This window comes from Trichechus manatus, unplaced genomic scaffold (assembly GCF_000243295.1).
Source record: "Trichechus manatus latirostris isolate Lorelei unplaced genomic scaffold, TriManLat1.0 scaffold00010, whole genome shotgun sequence".
Taxonomy (NCBI): Eukaryota; Metazoa; Chordata; class Mammalia; order Sirenia; family Trichechidae; genus Trichechus; species Trichechus manatus.
The window spans coordinates 12,972,316-12,992,919 of NW_004443946.1; the positions used below are offsets into that span (position 1 = coordinate 12,972,316).

General features: G+C 38.8%; 2 protein-coding genes across 5 annotated transcripts in view; one reads left to right on the plus strand and one right to left on the minus strand.

Moving 5' to 3' along the window:
* Positions 1-1,710: 1,710 nt before the first annotated feature.
* Positions 1,711-10,693, minus strand: TRMT5 (tRNA methyltransferase 5). 2 transcript variants are annotated; one of them, XM_023726258.1, is made up of 5 exons: positions 10,559-10,693; positions 8,727-9,382; positions 5,859-5,983; positions 2,319-2,973; positions 1,711-1,956 (listed from the first exon to the last, which is right to left on the minus strand). In XM_023726258.1, the coding sequence occupies exons 1-5, from the start codon at positions 10,561-10,563 to the stop codon at positions 1,871-1,873; spliced, it is 1,527 nt and encodes a 508-aa protein (XP_023582026.1). In that variant the 5' UTR covers positions 10,564-10,693; the 3' UTR covers positions 1,711-1,870. The 2 variants fall into 2 exon arrangements, with proteins under 2 accessions (XP_023582026.1, XP_004370981.2); XM_004370924.2 differs by lacking the exon at positions 10,559-10,693 and having other exon boundaries at positions 8,727-10,521.
* A 19-nt stretch (positions 10,694-10,712) lies between these two features.
* SLC38A6 (solute carrier family 38 member 6) overlaps positions 10,713-20,604 on the plus strand; it is a 65,423-nt gene continuing 55,531 nt past the window's right edge. Inside the window, exons 1-3 of one of the 3 annotated variants that reach the window (XM_004370925.2) lie at positions 10,713-10,928; positions 12,097-12,227; positions 14,567-14,640. In XM_004370925.2, the coding sequence (XP_004370982.1) occupies positions 10,824-10,928; positions 12,097-12,227; positions 14,567-14,640 (310 nt within the window). In that variant the 5' untranslated portion in view covers positions 10,713-10,823. Of the gene's footprint in view, positions 10,991-12,096; positions 12,228-14,566; positions 14,641-20,604 lie in introns of all 3 variants that reach the window. The other 2 variants (XM_023726260.1, XM_023726259.1) reach the window with 2 other exon arrangements.

Here is a 20,604-nt window from a genome sequence, read left to right on the forward strand (position 1 = left end):
TTGTATTTGTAAATTGCTTTGGGTAGAATTGACATTTTCACAATGTTGAGTCTGCCTATCCATGAGCATGGTTTTTCCATTTATGTAGAGCCCTTTGGGTTTCATGCAGTAGTGTTTTGTAGTTTTCTTTGTAGAGGGCAGTTCTTCTTAAGAAAAATTTCGATTTCATACCCTGAGCTCAAAAAATTACAATCATACTTTACCATTGCTAAGCAATCAAATTTAGGTAGGGCAAGTCAGGATACTCAGCTTTGATTTCTGACAAAATTCAAGGAATTGAAGATAGTTGAAGTCTACAAGAGCAAATGAAATTTACTGTTGACACTACCAGTTCAAAATGCACGACAGAGTCAAATATTTTCAGCCAAGTTTTCACAAATTTTGTCAATTTGTCCAAATAAGCCTTTCTCTGCTCCACACACATTTTTCACCACCATCAGCTGTAGCACATCTTAGCAGATTCCACTTCAGGTTGCAATGAATTGTTTTCTCAACTTCTTTGAAAATATTCTCACCTGTAGTTATCTCACTTCAACTATTCAGAGGGTAATTCATCAGTCACTTCAAACTCAGCACTGACACCTCAAATAAAAAAGGAGCAGTACTGTAACATCTGTGAACTCATCAAGAGCCAAAGAAACCACTCGAATCATTTGCCTTAATTGACTGATGTTCTCTATGTCCTCAACTCTTTGGGCAACTGTTCTTGCTGAAAGCCTTAGTCTAAAACAAATTTATTGTCACCAGACACATCTCTTAGGCTGCTGCAATCAAAAACAATTAACTCACCCTCAGTAAATGGCTTTTCTTGCTTGGCTAACTAATGAGACACTCAGAAACTTCTTGGTTGCAGCTTCATTTTCATTTTTGTGAAATGCTGCGTGAGGAGATACACTCATTTTAAGTTTTCTAATATTTCTGACCATTGCTTGCCTGTGATTTGGGAATACTGTGATGAGTGGTTCATATGGTAGTGTCAAAGTATATTCTTTTTGCTCAGCTATAGACGCTTTGCCATCTATTTCAGTATCAAAATAATTCACACTCCACTGTGCCTTAAAAGCATGACACTGAAAGTCTACTTTTCAAATTTTGACATGATGGATATGCACTGGTAATTAAATGTTGCAGCTTGGCAATATATGTGACACTTGAAATGCTGCTTAGTTACATCACTGTAGTTTGCAGTACACCGAGCAGTAGTATGAAGTGATGAGAGTGACATCCAGTCTGTGTTACAACTACTCAGTTGTGCTGTTGTACCACAAAAGCAGCCACAGGCAACATGTAAACAAATGAGCATGGCATGTTCAAGTAAAATTTATTTATGGACACTAGAATTTGAATTTTATATAATTTTCATGTATCACAAAATATTCTTGGGATTACTTAAACCATTTAAAATTTTAAGAACCATTCTTAGCCTGTGGCCATAACAAAATAGTGGTGGGCCAGATTTGGGTTGCAGAACATAGTTTAGCTACCCCGATCTAAATAATCTCATGTTTTATTATTGTTACAATGATGGTGATTTGGTAGTATAGAGGCTAAAATTTAGTCAAACTCAGCTAAGGATAACTGCAAAGTGATATCAGTGCTTTCCTAGTTGAACAGCACACAATTATTATCCTAGCTTCAAAGACTATTTTCTAAGACACAGACAATATTTAAACATATTTATCTAATAAAAAATTAAGAATATATTTAGAAGACATTTCAGTTAAATTTTAATTTGGTAATACTGAAATTAAGACAGCAAGGGTAAAATATAAGGTTTCAATAGTAAAGTAACTACTAAAATTTTATGCAATCATACGAACTATTTTACTACATAAAAGTCTAGTGGGGAAGATGGAGAAAATATTTCCAATTAAGTGTTTGAAGCAATTTGTATTTTTTCTTCTGAAAAGGCTTTATCTGTCCTCTGGCGTTTAAGAGGTGGATCTTCATGATTCTCTGTAACAAATCCAGAAAACATTTTAGGTAAGGTATTTAACATTTGAAAATACTTTTAAAAAACAAATAATATAGGCATTTTAGAGATTTTTAATCTAGTTAACTTAGACATGAATACTATATTCCCGTGGACTTAACTATTTTAACGAAATAGCCCTCTATCAGACTGAATAGCATATCATACTAAAATCTGTAAAACTGAAACTAGTCACAATTGAATGGCAGAGGGGTCTTGAACCAAAATAACTAGAATTAGTTAAACTCCTCTTTCCAAATTTAATAAAGAATATAAAATATATGTAGACCAAGAAAGCAACATGAAAGTTATTAAGTTTACATTTGATTTCCCAGAAACTGCTCACCTAGAGTTATGGTCTGGTTCTTGAAGAGTACAGAAGCAGGAATGTGAAAGGTGATGCACAGCATTTCCTTATTAGGGGCCACATTTCTTACTAGGTGAACTGAACTGGATGTCTCCAAGGAAACACCTAACGCAGCTCCGGCTTGTTGCCGAACATCTTCAGCAGGATTAGCATCTTTGGAAAAGCTGTAACAGTGCACTATAGGAAGGAGCTCACTGCAGCAAGGCGGCCCGTCTAAAAGCAATTTGAAGGCACTGAGAAACTCTATAGCCTTTGCTGGCAAGTTCATAACAATGTGCACAGAATGTTTTCTTTCTTTGGACACTGGTCCCAACTGCTGCATTAACTCTTCTCTGACTGGTCCTTGGATAAAGTCTTTCCCATCCAAGTTGAAGACCTTTACCTTTTGGTCCACTTTATTTAATTTACAATTGTGCAATAGCCATTTATGGGATTCAGGATTGAGATCATTGGCAAATACGGTACAATTTTTCTTTGCTATTGGAATGACAAAGGGCCCAACTCCAGCAAAAACATCAAATAGGACATCCCCAGGTTTGAGAAGTTCTGTGATACGGCTGTGTTCTGTAGAGAGACGAGGATTCCAATAGACTTTTGAAAAATCAAATTCATAGTTGTAGTTGTTTTCTCGAACCTGAAAAAGGTATTATGCTTGTGATTAAGATGCTTAGTTCTAAATTCCAATCACTGATAATTTTTTTAAAAATATATATGTGTATATATACAGGAGTCCCCGGGTGGTGCAAATAGTTAATATGCTCAGGTGTTAACCAAAAGGTTGCAAGTTCAAGTCTACCCAGAGGCACCTTGGATCTACTTCTGAAAACTTTATGGAGCACAGTTCTACTCTGACACATATGGGGTTGCCATGAGTAGGAAATCTACTCAAAGACAATTAGTTTGGTACACACACACACACACACACATACACACACACAGACAGACTGCTTTACCACTATTAAGAGTAAAGAACAGTACATTTAAAGGCACATTAACTAGAATCCTGGTATTCATGCTATACCTAAGGCCAGTTAATATCTTGGATTAGACTAATGAGAAAAGTCATCTCTTCAAAGCCAAATGGCCCTCCCTCTCATCTTAAAGGGTATATATACACCCAATTCTCATTCACAGTAGTTATGTTCTATAAAGTCCCTGTGAACAATGAATTAGTGAATACAGAACCAGCCTTGTTTGACCGCAGCTGGGAATGTGTGTACCGGGCAACTCAAATTCTTCCCTTCTCTGGCATGTCCATAAATGACCGTGAAAGCACTGGGGGTATTGACTTGGGGATTACAAATAAATTTTAGGATGTAGGCAAATTTGCAAATACAGAATTCTCAAATAATGAAGATTAACTGTAATATACGTGAAGATACTAATGGATATGCCTTAGTCTCAGCTGAAATAAGCACTGTTATCACCAAAGAATTCAAATTCAAATCGTACTTGCCATAACAGACCTCACACATTATAAACACAAACAGTAGGCAGTGGGGGTTTGGTATACAGGAGAAGACCATGCATGGGCTCTGGAGTCAGAAGTCTGACTCCAAGCACCCTGCTCAGTCACTCCTTGTTATTTCATCTACATAAAAAGAATATTAATAACAATAACCATTATTTTAAGGGCTTCTGAGGATTTGTTGTATTTAAAACATTTAGTTCAGGGCCTGGAAAACACTAAGTGTGCAATGAATAGCATTTTAATATTCTGAAACTATCAAATTATGGAAAAATATTAGCATATTCAAAATAGTCACTTAAAGACTATGTGGCCTAGAATGTAAAAAATAATTATTTTTCATAAACCCTCTCGTTTTTATAAAATCCTGTTTAAAAGATATGTCTAACATTTTTAAGAGTGGTCATTGCTATTAAAAATTTTGTCAAAATTAAGGAAATAGTTTATATTCTAGTGTGGGCAGAAAATTTCACATACCATTAAAATACAGCTGTCTAAGAATTTTGCTTAAAAAAAAGTTTGGTATATCCACTATGCCAGAATATTCTGGGGGTGGAGAATGAGAAAAGTGGTTTGTACCAGGAATCAGTTCCTACATACAGTGAAACCTGTGAGAGCCGGAACTCGACAGGACTCCCTTGTTTTTCTGGGTCTTGCGAGTTTTCTGCTTTGACTAAACTTTTTACTTTGTAACAACTTTGTTTAATATTATTAAAATCATTTGGTTTATGTAGAATTCATCAAGGGAAAATTTTATATTTTCCTGAGATAATGAGGATGGCTATTCAGATAATTAATCCTTAATAAATAAAATTTTTATCCTTAGTTATTTATATTGGTCATATACATTGATCAAATTTGTTTGCCATTGCCATTTTTGACTTAGTCAATATTATTCTTGGTCACATGCATCAAAATATTCTGTATTCTGTTTTTTCTTTTATTTATTTTTTTATTGTACCTTAGATGAAGGTTTACAGAACAAACTAGCCTCTCATTAAACAGCATACATATTGTTTTATGACACTGGTTAACAATGCCACAACATGTCAACACTCTCCCTTCTTGACATTGGGCTCCCTATTACCAGCCTTCCTGTCCCCTCCTGCCTTCTAGTCCTTGCTCCTGGGCTAGTGTGCCCCTTTAGTCTCGTTTTGTTTTATGGGCCTGGCTAATCTTTGGCGGAAGGGTGAACCTCAGAAGTGACTTCAGTACTAAGCTAAAAAGGTTTCCGGGGGCCATACTCTCAGGTGCAGTCTTACCACTTTTCTATTGCTGTTAGTGGAAAGTATTTGTGACTTCCTTTTCTGACAGGTTTCTGCCTTATACAGTTTCCAGCTTTTGCAGGTTTTACTGTATTTTTAATTATTTTTTCTTTGAAATATGTATTTTTTTAATAAAATTAATATATGCTCAGTAGAAAAGTATAAAGAGGATGACAAAGGTCACCAGTAACTACACCAAATAGAAATACACCCACTTTTACATTCTGCTGTATGAGCATATTCACATAGGTATTTAATAAAATGGAATTATGTTATACATACTGTTCTATAACTTCCTTTTTAAATCACTTAACCTGCCAATGTACAATTTGTTTTAATAAATATGGAACTAAATATAACCTTTTATGACAAATAATCTTTAATTCCATTATATTGTTATACCAGAATTTAACCAATTCTCTAGTGATGAACATTTAGGTAGTTTCCAGTCATTTGTTTATTTATTATTTATTTTATTATAAAAACTATAGTGAAGAATCTACCACATACATCATTACAATTTTCTCCAATTACATCCTTAGGATAAATTCCTATAAATGGAATGCTAGGTCAAAGGCACCTATTTAAAAATGCAACATATTACCATATACTCTTCCTGAAAGTTTGTATCGAATTTACACTCCCACTGTTGTTGTAGTATGTACAAGTGCTCACATTCTCACATATTCATCAACGCTGGGTGCTATAAATATTTTTAATCTTGTCTATTCTGATTCTAAATTAATCTTGATAAACCACACCAGAAGATAATAAAATATTCTATACCTTGGTCATCATGTTCTCCTCTCCAGATAGCACTTCCATTTGAAAATTTCGGTAAGTATTGTCAATATTATTGACTTTATTTACTGCTGAAGTGATTCCTGGATTTTTGTCTATCATAACTTGACCTGGAAGAAAAGATGAAAATTCATAATAAATACTGCCTATTGTTTGCAAAATAAAAGCTAAAACTGCAAATATGAAATGGAAAGAATTGTATTTTTAGTTTATAAAATAAAAACTGTACCTAGTGTGTGTAAAGTGACATGCATGTTTAAAAATTCGCAGATTACTAAAGTTAGTGTCTGACAGCCTCTAAAACACAAAAATGGTACATTTTTTATGTATGGGTACATAATGGATACATTTTTAAAGAAAATTTTTTGAAGAGTTTGGGTCTATTGAATATTTTTCCATGCTTTTATGGAATTATCTCAAATGCACCAGCACAACAAGTAAACAAAAAGGTAGAAAAGAGGGAACTGGCAAAGAATGGAAAGAGATGTAAGAACACTGGCCACAAGCAAAAACATCTGCTTGTCCCCATTGGTCTCAAACCACATGTTTGTTTTACTGTATGCTTGAAACAAATGCCTCCACTTTGGAAATACATGCCAGCAAAACAAAGTTTCCAAATAAAACAAACATAAAGATTCTTTAGAGTCTTTATCTAAACAAAATTCTATTTAAATTGTTCTTTTTGTCAAATACCACTAGAACATAAAAGCTACAAAGATAATAGTGTATACCAGAAATGGTGTATCAGTGACCTTTAATCAAAGTGTTATTTTTTGCAAACACTTAAAACATTTCTAAGAATCTATATGCTATCCCATTACATAAGAAAAGATAACTTGTTGGTTAATAGTGGTACTCAGTAATACAAATATGCTGAAATGCGACCCGAATTTGTCCAACATCTCTCTTTCATAACTAGACACCTGATTCTGAATAAGATATTATCAATAAACTAATCAATTATTGCTCTTGTTCTGTTCTGCTTCAAGCATCAGAACTCAATTTTGAAGGTACAGAAGTTAGTTCGTAATGGGGAATGAAATTTTTTTAAAAGGCTATTCTGAAAGTCTATAGTAAAAGCTTTAATATTACCACCATATGGATGTTTTACTTTTAATCAGCCAAGCGCTTTAACCACTGTGCCACCAGGGCTCCTTAATCTACGACTGCGCCTTTATGAAAGAGAGGTTATAAAATAAGAATCCAAACTAATTTTTGAGTTACGGTAGGCAATGACTCACAAGAAAGCCGAGACTTGACATTTGCACCCAGTCACAATGATAAGCATCTGCCTAAGTATTTATTATGTTACCGCTGTACATTATCAGTCCCTTTCATCAATAAAAACAAAGGGAACGCATAGCAGCACAGTTCTGAAATCCTACCCCTGCAAAATACTCAGCACTATGTTTTAAAGTTGAAAATGATTCCCAGAAGTTCTAACGAGTACTCTATATTAAAAAAAAACAAAAACAAAATCTGGAGACTGCAGGTACATCAAATATTTATATAAGGACAAGCGCTTTTTCTGATTCATTTTCTACTTCCTTCTTATCCCAAAGAATAAGGAAGTCAGGCTCAAACCTAGCACTACAGAAGTACAACACAAGCACATTTCTAAAGAACTAAACCAAACCAAAACCTGTTGCCGTCAAGTTGATTTCGACTTACAGCCCCCTTTAGGACAGAGTAGAACTGCCCCATAGGGTTTCCAAGGAGCAGCTGGAGGATTCACACTGCCAGCTTCTTGGTTAGCAGTCAAGCTCTTAACCACCAGGGCTCCTCTAAAAGAGTAGAAGCACTAAAAAAAGAATCAAAGTACAGTGCCTGACATATAGAAGGGCTCAAATGAAAGCATGAGTAAGGTGTCTTTCACTTGTGAGTATAAAATACCCAAAAACTTATGAAACTTAGCATTCACCATAGTCTTGAAGGCCTAATAAAGTCTTGTTCACTAGAAATGAACTGTTCAATATAGCTACTAAAGAGTTCTGTCAAAGTAAGTGACTCAACTTTAATCTATGTTTATATATTGCTGTAAACAAAAGCCTGGACGGATATTTAGAGCTTGCTATGACTCTGGAGGAGCCCTGGTGACTGAATGGTTAAGAGCTTGGCTGCTAACCAAAAGGTCGGCAGTTCAAATCCACCAGCCACTCCTTGGAAACCCTATGGAGCGGTTCTACTCTGTCCTATAGGGTTGTATGAGTTGGAATCGACTCGATAGCAACAGGCTGCGTTGGTTTTGGTTTATGACTCTGGAAAAGGAGCCCAGGTGGCACAATGGTTAAGTGCTCGACTGCTAACCAAGAGGTCAGTGGTTTGAACACACCAGCCACTCCATGGGAGAAAGATGTGGCAGTCTGCTTCTGTATGGGACAGTTCTACTTTGTCCTATAGGGTCGCTATGAGTCACAATCCACTTGATGGCAGCGAGTTTTTTTTTTTTTAAGTGACTCTGGAGCTGAGTCGCTGGGTGGCGCAAACAGTTAATGCACTGGGCTGCTAACCAGAAGATTGATGGTTGAGTCCACCCAGAGACACCTTGGATGAAAGGCCTGGAGATCTACTTCAGAAAAATTAGCCAGTGAAAACCCTATAGAGCACAGTTCTACTCTGACATACATGGGGTCACCATGAGTCAGAATCGACTCCATGGCGATTGGTTATGATTCTAGAGAGGGTATTCTAAAAAGGCACTCTAAAGATGTAGCTCAAGATCCAGTCTAAAATTAAAATGATAAAATGTCTTGCTTCTGTAATTTCGCATTTATAAAAATATTTCTAAAAACTAGAATTAGAACTTACTATAATTGCTTCCTAGTACTTGAACATTACTAATGACACACCTACCAATTAAATGCTTGAAAGGTAGCTGATGATCTCGAAGGTTCAGGTGGGCGATGTGTCCAACTCTGCTAAACCCTGAAGTCACATCTTGGCCTTCAGGAAGCACAGCTCTTAAGATTTCTTCTGACTTAAAGTTTTCATAAGTTAGTTCCAAATTATATTTAGATATCTGTGGATTGACATTAAGCTGCTTTAAAATACTGAGTTCTGTTTTCTCAAAGGAATCATGAGAAAACACTTTATGGGGATCCAACATTATCAGTCTACTGTCTTCATCTTCTGGATCTTCAATCACACGTTTTATGCCCGGGCGCTGTAATGCTGCCCTTTTAAGAGATCTCATCAATTTATTGACTATTTCTTTTCTCACTTTAAGTACTGGAATGGTGACTGTCTTTGTAAAAGCTGTTCTATCAAGTTCTGTCATTCCTCGAACATCAGAGGGTGGTGAAAACAATTCAGAGTCTCTCTGGTTTGTTTCTAATTCTGGCATAGTTGACAATTTTTTTCTTTGACACAACAAGAAAATACCAGGTGTTCCGTTAAGTTTTTGTGTCAGTGATGTCCAAGCTAGTGGAATCGGTGACTTGGACTCAGTTATGTTACAGCTTTCCACTTTCAGAAGTCTTCTCGAGAATTCGAATGGCCTCCATAAGATCCTAAAAAAGGTATTCATTTAAAAAATGTCATAAAGCTACAAACTTACATGTCTACAATGGCTTTTGAGAATAAAAATCCAAATTCTACTCTTTCAAATAACCTGTTAAATGCAGATAATAAAACTTTTAGTGGTGTGTGAGAAGTACACTATATTTTCCATGATAGGATGACTTTTATTAGTGGTAGGTGATAAATTTGTACCTTCAACCCACCTGTTGGCAGTACAGAAAGCTTAGCTATTCATCTGCCTCCCTATATTCAACTTACCTCTCTACCCACAATTTTCTACAGAATAACTTTGAAACTGGAAGGCTAAAACTTGAGTTAAAGGATCATCTCTAAATGAACTGGCAATTATATTTATGACTTTACCAGTGGCAACATTCACTAGGATATTCTTACAGGTGCTTACGGTGTCGGATGCTGTGTTAAATGTTTTGCATACACTATTAATCTTGGGAGGTATGTATTATCAGATCCTCATTTTGTAAATAAGTAAAGTTCAAAAGTAGGTTAAGCACTCAAAAAGTCTAGTAAGGCGCTAAGCAAGAATTAAAACCCAGGTTTGAATGACGTCAGTGTTTGTGTTCTTACTATAGAGCTAGGTTGTTTCTGATGTTTTATTGTCATATGTCCTGCCCCTAACTAGAAGCTTCAGTATTTTGAGGACAAGAACTTTGCTGAGTATTATGTGCACATTCCATTAACAGTACCAATTATTCACTTTACATTCTAGAATACCAAAGTAACTGTAAGGAGAAAAAGCCCTGTTCCAGAACCTTGTAAAACAATGAAGTCAAACTTTCCAGGCAGGGTTCAAAGGGCTCTAGCAGTTAACCAGCTGTGTAAGGTTGGGTAAATTACTTAGTCTGAGCCTCGGTTTCCCCACTGGTAAAATGTGGCTAGCAGTTCTATTAAAAAGCTTTTGAAAAGATTAAACGAAATGCTCAGTACCCGGTACTCGGACACAAACTCAGCACCTGAGCAGGTAAAGGACATCGCGACGTTTCCGCGCCCAGGCGGCGCGAAGCGAAGAGCTGCCCGGGGCGAACTACCGCCACCAGACCATCAGTCTCTTCAAACTATTGAGGGGCACCACGGCCGCCACCTCATCAACTGCACCATCCCAATCCCCGGGGTCGCCCCGCAGCTGGCTCAGTGACCAACCCCCTCACCTCATGCTCTAACGTCGCTCGGAAATGGGTCGCCGGTAGACGGCCTGGATCCCGATGACATCATCACTGTTCGCCGCCAAGGGGAGGGCATCATCACATCGCGCCGTCTCGCTCCTTTTGCGCCGTCTCGCTCCTTTTTCGCCCTTCTGGTGGGGTACGGAGTCCCAGAAGGGCCGGGCCCATAGCTCCGCCTCTGGCCCTGCAAACGGCAGGAGAGCTAGGATAGTCGCTCGCAGATGGACCTGGCAGTCGGCAAGCTAGGAGCATGGAGGCGCCCTGTGGAACCGTCAACGCTGAGCGGGGCTGGTTTGTTTCTGCTCAGCAGCCAGAAGAGGCGGAAGCGGAAGAGTCGAGCCCGTTGCTAAGCAACGTAAGTGGGCTCCGCTAGTTTTGGGCTGGCAGCTTCCCGGCTTTCCTGAAGTGCCTGCCCAAGTAAGACCGGGAAAAGAAGTGAGGGCGGCCTGGGGAGAGAGGAGAAGCAGAAGCCAGACCCCTCCCGTTGCCAGAGCAGGGGGCGGGGGGGGGGGGGGGGGTGAGTCCCAAAGACAGCAACCGAGATTCAGATGAGATATAGCGGAGTTCCTAAAAGCGATTGAAGCCCACCATACCCTAGAAAGAAAAGCTGAAGTAAAGGTGTAGGCTCAGGTGGAAGAGGTGCAGCCCTCAATGAAGGCTGGGTACCCGACTGAATGAGAAGCCGTAGGGTTGTGTGACTCAGTGCTGTTTGTTAGTATCTTTGTCGGCTTCCTGTTTCCACCAGCAGTCTTGTCAGATCTTTCCAAGAGTCACAAGACTTTTCTTTTCCGCGTTAGTCGTTGAGGGGCTATGAACATCTTAATATAGACATACTTAGCGACGAAGGAGTGTAGGTGACCTGTTAATAAGTGCATACCATTTCCCTGATTCTAAAACTTGTGCAGTTGGCACTCAGCTTTTTAACTCAAGTCACTGGACAGTAGCAGTTTCTAGGACTTTGCTCCCAAGTGCTATGTTGGGCAAGGGTGTCGAGGGGGGTATCCTCGCCAATGCGACTTGAATTGCTTCTATTTCTTTTCATGTTCCTAACTCGACGGCAAGGGGTTTGGTTTTGTTTTTTTGGTAACCATCCTTCCAGCTGGACTGACTGAATTTATTAAGTAGCAGTTAATTTTGCAATCCTAGTAAATGGGGAGCAACAGTTTACTCCAGCAGCCCCAAGCTGACTCAGGAATTCTCCAGCCCTACCCCTCCACTCCAGCCTCACCTCATTCTTATCCTATCTTTATCTCTTGCAGTCACACGGTTAGTCATGGCTCTTCCTTAAACCTACCTGGCTTCTGTATTGGTGAGGATGATTTTCCTAGGAAACACTGTACTCCTGGAGTGGCACTGATAGGAGGTGGGAAGGAAAAGAAAGGAAATCAGTGTTGGTTGAGCAACTACCATGTCACACTATCTAGCTGTTTACAGGAGACTTTCTCCGTAACCCTTCAGTGATTTCACCAAATTTGAATTTCACCATCCAAACATTTAATACTATTAAATTTGTGTGCTTACAGGAACTTCACAGACAGGGATCTTCAGGTGTTTCATTTGGTTTCTCAGTGTTTAATTTGATGAACGCCATCATGGGAAGTGGCATTCTTGGCTTAGCTTTTGTTATGGCTAATACCGGTATCCTTGGATTTAGGTGAGTTTTTTTCTTATTTTACTGTCACTTATTTTTTTTCATTTGGATAGTACGCTAAGAAGCAGAGAGATAGGCTGTGGAAGATGTCAGTTGTCCCTTGATATCCATGGGGGATTGGTTCCAGGACCCCCGCGGATTCCAAAATCCATGAATGCATAAGTTCCTTATATAAAATGGCATAGTATTTGCGTATAACCTATTCACATCCTCCTGTATACTTTAAATCACCTTTAGATTACTTCTAATGATACCTAATACAATGTAAATGCTATGTAAATTGTTGTTTCATCACAATTGATGACTTGCTCTGGAAGGTAACCTTTCTCTTCTATGAGTTTCTTGACCTCTTCTGGGAATGCTGATGCTGCCTGCGCATCAGCCGATGCCAGTTCTCCTGTGATCTTGAAGTTCTTGAGGCTGTAGTGCTTCACAGAGCTAGCCAGCCATCCCTTATTCATTTTTTTGTAATAGGTTTGCTATGAGTTGAAACCGACTCAATGGCACCTAACAACAACAAAATAAAACATATAATCTTTTCATTCCTCTCCATGTCCTCCTCTTGTTAAATAATCTTGCTTTCCTTTCTGAGGCCAGGCATGTATTCTAGGACTATTCCTTTTCATCTTTCAAGACTCGGTTACGCCAGTTTGTCCAAAACAAAAGGCATTCCTGCCTTTTTTGTGCTTTGTATATTAGTACTTTGTATATTCATTCCATTATTATAATGTATTTTAATGATTTGTTTGCAAGCTACTCTCTACTAAAATCTGAAATCCTGTAGGACAGGACCTTACCCTTAGCATCTATCAAGCAGTATGTGTAATAGAATAAATGAATACCAAGTTTGTTTTGCTTGTTTCTTTTGTTTGTAGAAGCAGACCTATTTTATTAGGAAATTTAAAATACATAAGTCTCATTTAAGTTTATTTCCTTCCTTATTACAAATTTCTTATTAAACCAGTTTTGTTAAATAACCCACACTTTGCTAATTTTCAAACTTCGAAACTATATGTAACAACTTAGGCAAGACATAATCAGGATATTTTTTGGTCCTCTTTGAAAATCATGGAGTTCCTAGGTGATGCAAAGGGTTAACATGCTCAGCTGCTAACCAAAAGGTTGGAAGTTACAGTCTACCAGAGGTGCCTTGGAAGAAAGGACTGGCAGTCTACTTCCAAAAAATCAGCCATTGAAAACACCGTTGATATTGGTGCTATCCAGTTGACTCTAACTCATAGTGACCCTTTGGGATAGAGTAGAACTGCCCCATAGGGTTTCCAAGGCTGTAATCTTTATGGAAGCAGACTACCACATCTTTCTCCTATGGAATAGCTGATGGGTTTGAACCACCAACCTTTCCTTTAGCAGCGCTCACCATTATGCCACCAGGGCTCTTTTTGAAAACCCTATGGAGCACAGTTCTGCTCTGACACACATGGGTTCTCCATGACTCAGAATCGACTTGATGGCAACTAGTGGTTGAAAATCATGTTTTATACACCAGGATCTTACATACAGATGTATACCATTGAATGTGTGATCACTGAACCATATAAAACTTCCATTTTGGTGATATCAAATTGTTACTTTGTAAGGGCTCTCATGTCAGTTTAATGACATGAAGTTTTACCCCTCAATTTTGCTGCTTATTAATAAATATTAAGTATTAAGTGGACCACAAAGATAGACTTTCTTTAACTATTGGAGCAACTCTTTAAAAGCTTGTCCTGCTATATTGCCTTGAGAGTAAGTAGGAATTATGTGTGTTGTATCTTTTCGCATTGTTAGAGACAGGATACCAGTTGTTACATTGTTTATATATATTTCAAATTGTATCCTTGTAAGTATGTTAATTGCATTATTTTAGCTTGGTTTGGCCTGTGTGTGTGTGTGTTTAATATATGCTGGAAAAAGCAGACTTAATTCAATATTATAGGTGAAGGTGTGATAGGGAGGGCTACACCTTTAGAAGGAGAGGGTTGGAGGGAGCGAAAAGGAGAAGACAGTGAGATTTCACAACTAAAACTTGTTTAGTCTTAGAATAGGAAAAAATAGTCATAAATGGAAATGTTGTACGATCATTGAATTGCTGAACCAGCAGTCAGCAGACAAGAGTACTAAATGAGGAACTTTATTTTTATTTTAAAAGCACTTAGTTTCATCTCGATAAAATTTGATAAATACGGAAAAGTAGAAAAGAAAAAGAAATGACCATAATCCAGCTACTCAGAGACAGTCCCTGTGAACATTTGAATGTGAGGAAATTTGTGTTTGTAATAAAGTATAAAAAAAGAGAAACTTTTGAGGGGGGTTCTGATCTGTATTCTTTTATATTGTAGTTTCTTGCTGCTGATTGTTGCTCTCTTGGCTTCTTATTCAGTCCATCTCCTGCTTAGTATGTGTATTCAGACGGGTGAGTAAAACAATTACGCTGTTTCATGTGGTGAACCAGCCCCTAGAGATTGTATCTGCATACAGGTTTGGATGTCTGATGTCTCATTTCCAATGGGCATACATATTATTTGGTAGGATAGTTGAAATGGAGAATTTCAAAAGGCCAGGATATATAGACCCAATCCTATGGGGAAATATCCAAGGACAGAACGGGAGGAGGAACCTAGTGTTCTTACCTGCCGTTCTCTGTAACATGCACATAGTTTTCTGGTTAGAACAGACTAGGGAGGCTTCTGGAAAGTGTACGAAGTATCCAAACCTTACTTCTGGGGAAGCAGTAGACAGATATTCATTCTGATCGTATTTCTCCTGGAGTGATCATTTCCTCAAGAACACCATCCCAGGTCTACTACTACCTTCCCTACTCATTGCCTGCCAGACAGAAGTAAGGGGGCAGACTTGGAATTGTAGGAGGTAAGGTTACAAAGCTTTGGATTCATTTAGATAAGTTTTTCATTTTTACTTGGAAGTCTGGAATAAGGTGGTTTTTCCTAAATGACAGAAGTAGATAAGTTGAATACAATGTATATGTGTGTGTGTATTTTTTCCATTTGGAACTTTATTATGCAATTCAGTCATGAATTGAGTAAATTCTTTTAAGTTGCAGCAAATAAAAGTATATGAATTGCAGAACTCTTTTATAAGATTTTCCTTTTGACATTAACAGATATTCTATGTCCACCAATCCTGGTCTTTTTATCTGTCTAGTTTCTTCTATTGTTGGATTAGGTTAGTAATGACGCCAAAGTCATAGATTCAGTTCTTATATGGATGAGTTCTCTTTGGTCTATCTTGACTTGTGATTTTTCAGACTTTAAGAAGCAGAGTAGGTACATAATATAGATAAATGTGAGATTTTTCTATCTGAAACAGGAGAGGGAAGCCCAAAGATACCTCTTGAGAATTCTGGGACTTTTTAGAAATAGTTGTAAAACAACTGCTATAGTCTGTTTTTCTAAAACCTGTCTGTACATCAGAAGCTTCTGTAGATCTTTTTATAAACACAAGTCTAAGCCTCAGGGATTCTAACTCCAAAAATCTGAAGCAGGATTCAGGAGTATGTTTTCAGTAAGCCCTCCAGGTAATTCTTGTGCAAAACTAGATTAGGATCTGTAGTTCCTGGCTGTAGCCTATCCCAACACCTTTGGCCATCCAGTTTACAAATACAGGCTCTGCTCAGCTCGGTTCTGCTCTCAAGGGGCTTGGGTGAAAGTGCAGACAGATAAAAATACTAGCAAACAATACAAATATTAGTCTCAAAGTGACAAGTGTTCATAACAGCATCCTGAATTCAGGAATGATAGCAGTAGAGAGTGTATTTGTAAATCCTGCTGAAACTTGACTGGAATTTTCCAGTCATGTTTTGAAATTTTACTTTTTTGTGCGAAATAATTACTTAATTATGTTAGTTTATCTAGCATCTTAATAGGTTCTTTTGTTATATATTCTAATAAAAAATTAATATTTTAGTTAATTATGTGACAGTTATGTCTTCATTAACTATTTTTCTTATTTGGGAGTAATAGTCCATTTGTGGAGATATCCAGGTAATGTTAATTTTTTTCCTCTTCTTCAGTTCTTCTGTGTTTAACTATAAAACTCTGACACAGTCTTATGTTCTTTTCTGCCTGTTACCTTGGGGCATTATAAAGTGAAAACAACTGTTTCTCTTTTTTCTTTTTCTTTGATTTTCCTAGCTTACTTAGGTCCATGAACTATCTTCTTCATGGTTCTTCATAGACACTGATGCACCTGTCTTCTGTTGATTGAATTCCTTCAGTCATTGTAAAATTCTCAGTGGAGGTAGGCTTTCTTTCTTTTTTTTTTTAATTAATATATACAGCAAAAGAATAGAGAATATCATGTAGCTAATTTTTTCCTTTAGTTTATTGGATTGTCATAAAGGAATGTTATGCCCGGATCCGATTCATTGGTCAAAGGAAGGGCTGGCATAAGTCTTTACAAAATAACTTCTCCATTTATTTGCCTGAAGGTAAAAGGTGAGGAGAATTTTTCATCTTTTTAAAAGTAAGGGATTTCATCCATGAAATTCTTCTGTTTTGGATTTTGGGTTTGGGATGTATCACGAGTTTTCTTTGGAGCTGAGGTGGCATATAAGGGACCTTAATATCTTCAGCCTTAGTTGGTTACCTATAATATACTACTTAAACCTTCTGGCTCAGTTTCCCAATGTCTAAAATGGGAACAATAATAATGCCTATCTCACAGGGTTATTGTGAGGATTAAATAAAATAATCCAGGTAACCTAGGCCTGGCATATATTAAATGTTCAATAAATGGTCACTACCATTATCATTGGTCTTTTTCAGTTATAACTTTAGGAAGTGCATTTGACTGTGAGTGATTAAGATCCAGAAAATAGTTACTTATGCAAGATAAAAAATTATTTCTCTCTCATTAATAAGAAATCTTTAGACAGTCCAAAGCTGGTGTGGTTGATCCACAGTGTCAGCAAGGATACAAGCGTCTGCCTTTCTGTTCCCACCATTCTTATATGTGTTTATGTGTGCCTCCCCCCTGCGCCCCACCCCCTACCCTAATTCTTGAGTTCCAGGATGACTTCTGGAGCTCCAGCTATCACATCCACATTCTAGATAGCAGGTGTTCGAACTCGCCCACAAAAGGTAGACCACACATGCTGTATCAGTGCATAGGTAAATGCTTTGCTCACGCAGAGAAGAGACAGAGCAAGATAAGTTTCACTAGTGGATACTGGTCTCCCATGGCCAGCAGGATCCCCCTCCCCTACATGTGGCCAGTACAGGGCAGATGTTTTACGTTCACCCCTCTTGTGCCATAGTCAAGAGATCCGATTCCTTCCCTGCCAGAAACACACATACAGATGGGATTGGCCAGGTGCTATATGTTTCCCATGTATGTGCAAGAGACAGAGAACATTTCCGGGTGCCCAGAACAAGGGGAAGCCTTTTCTGATAAGGAGAAGGAACTGGGAGAGAGAAGGTGACCCAGTTCCCAGCCTCCTTATCGGAGAATGTTCTGAGCCCAAGGCCCTTACATACTTGGGTGGCTCAGATGGGAGGCATAGAGTCAAACCATTCCCCCAACAAGAAGAGTAAAAGGGACTCCTACCACCTGAAACTCACTTAAGACTTCCATTTACATTTTATATCTAGTACTTAGTCAAAATGGTTTCAAGGGGGCCAGGAAAATAGTTTTTATTACAGGTGGCAATAGGACTTGTTACTCAGGTAGAAAGGGAGAAACAACCAGCAGTCTCTGCCTTGCCAGGGTTCTTCTTTGGCCAAGCTTGTAACCCATTGTCCCTGAATAACATTGTAAACCTTTATAATTTAACTACCAGCTATGGGCTGGTAGTTCAGTCCAATCTCCAGATAATACATATTAGCCACAATTAGACTTCTCCACTTAGATATCCCAGAGGCATTTTAAGCTCAGTATGTTCAAAATTAAATTCATCATCTTTTAACCCTGATACTGTGAATGTATTCCTCTTTCTGTATTCCTACCTCAATGAATGGTACCGCCTAGTTTAACTCATATCTCCTTCACCTCACACATTCAATCAATACCAGTCAACTTTGTAAATATTTCTTAATGCTACTGTGTAGTTCAGACCATAATCACTCACTAGGATTACAATGGAATTGAATCATAGCATGCATTTAACTTACATGAATTCAAAAGAGAAAATAGTAGTTTGAGTAGTGCTGGTTAATTCTACGTACATTCCACTCAATGAATAAATACTCATCTGGGGAGTGAGTGTGAGATAAATACAATAATGCTGTTCCCTCTATCAGTCAGTTTTTTTTTTTTTTCCTTTAAAGCTAACTTTTATGGAGTTTACTGTGTGCTCAGTGCTCATTTAACTGATTTACATGTATTAATTTAACTTCACAATAACCATATGAAATAGATATTACTATATCCATTTTAGAGATTAGGAAACTGAAACTCTGAGAGGTTAAGTAGCTTGCTCATGGTTGCACAATTAGTCAGTAGGAAAGCTGATATCTAAACCAGGCAGTCTAACTCCAGAGTCTGCTTTCGTATACATTATGCTACCATTTCTTCACCCTTACAGAAACCTGGAGCTTTAGTCTCTGGAGAAGGTAAACCAAAGGAACTCTGGATTCATAGATACTGGGTATAATTAAGAGCAGGTGATCTTGCTGAAAATAGGGGCATTAAGTGACAGTCTGCTAACTGAAGGGAATTCCCAGTGTCCTTTTGTCATGAGTTCTGAGAATGCTGGCACCAACTTGAGGGATTGGAGAAATACTCTCTATAGACTCTCCCCCATCCAAGAGAAAATACCTATACCTGTAAATAACTGAGTGTCTTCCAAGAAACAGCTGAATTCCTCCTGCTTGATCACCATATAATTAAGCTTACCACTCAATAAGCCTCATTCTTGCACATAAAACTTCTGCTTAGGGGGACCTCATACCATCAAGAAAGCAGTGCCGGGAGCAGAGCGCGTCCTTTGGACCGGGGTCCCTGCGCCGAGAAGCTCCTAGTCCAGGGGAGCACTGATGAGAAGGCCGACAGAGACAGAAAGACTTCCCCTAGAGCTGACGCCCTGAATTTGGACTTTTAGCCTACTTGATTGTGAAGAAATAAATTTCTCTTTGTTAAAGCCATCCACTTGTGGTATTTCTGTTGTAGCACTACTAGATAACTAAGACAGAATTTGGTACCGAGAGAGTGGGGTGCTGCTCTAACAAATACCTAAAATGTGAGAGCGGTTTTAAAACTGTGAATGGATAGACGTATGGCAGTGACAGAGGACCAGCAGCAGCAGAGAACGTACAGCAACAGAGAAGTGGTAGCGGGAGAGAACCAACAGCAGCAGAACCAGGAGACCAGCGCGAGATGGCACTGGAGCCGACCCACGGAGCGAGAGAGCTGAGTGCCTGTGTGCAGGAGGCTTCCTGGCAGAGTGGGGTGCCTCTGGGCACTTATCGGTGGATCTAGGCTTGCTGACCCACGGAGCGGGAGAGCTGAGTGCCTGTGTGCACAAGGCTTTCTGGCAGAGTGGGGTGCCTCTGGGCACTTATATCGGTGGAGCTACAGAGCTTTGGAACACTTGCCCCAGCAGGGCAGATCAGGGCATGAGGCCCGAGGGCCAAGAGGCACAGGAAACCGAAGCAGAAGCTGAAGAGACAAGGGACACAAGAAGCGGAGCTGCCTCAGTCTCAAAAGGTATGGCCATGACCTCAGGGGTTTCAAAGGGTGGAGCAATGGCCTCTGGTGCTTCTAAGGGTGGAGTCACCACTCAGATGGACTGGGAGAATGGTCCGCCTAAAGCCAAGGGAGCAGAGTTGCTGTCCCAGTGGGCCTGGAAGGCGGAGCTGAAGCCCAGGGCTAATAGGCCTCCACTCAAAGTCCAGAGACTGTGGCCAATACCTAGAGTCTGGAGGGCGGGGCTAATGTGTAAATTGTCTCAGAGACCAGAGGATTATTTTCAAAGCCTTGAGGGCTAATATAGTGTGTTCTGCTGACTTACTTGGTGCCTGTTATCCCTTCTTTTCCTCTAGTTTCTCCCATTTGTAATGGAAATGTCTAGCTTGTGCCTGTTCTGCCATTGTACCTTTGGAAGCAGATAACTTGTATTCTAGATTTCACAGATGAAGAGGAATTTTTGGATTTTGGACTTGAAGTTAAGACCCTTGCTATGATATGATGGGGTGAATATGTTTTCCATGTTGCAGGGATGTGATTTTTGGGAGGCCGAAGGGTGGAATGTCATGGTTTGAATTTTGTCCCCCAAAAAATGTGTATCAATTTGGCTAGGCCATGATTCCTGGTACTGTGTGATTTTCTTGTGTGTTGTAAACCTGCCTCTATGATGTTAATGAGGGAGGATGGGTGGCAGTTGTGTTAGTAAGGCAGGACCTGATCTACAAGACTGGATTGT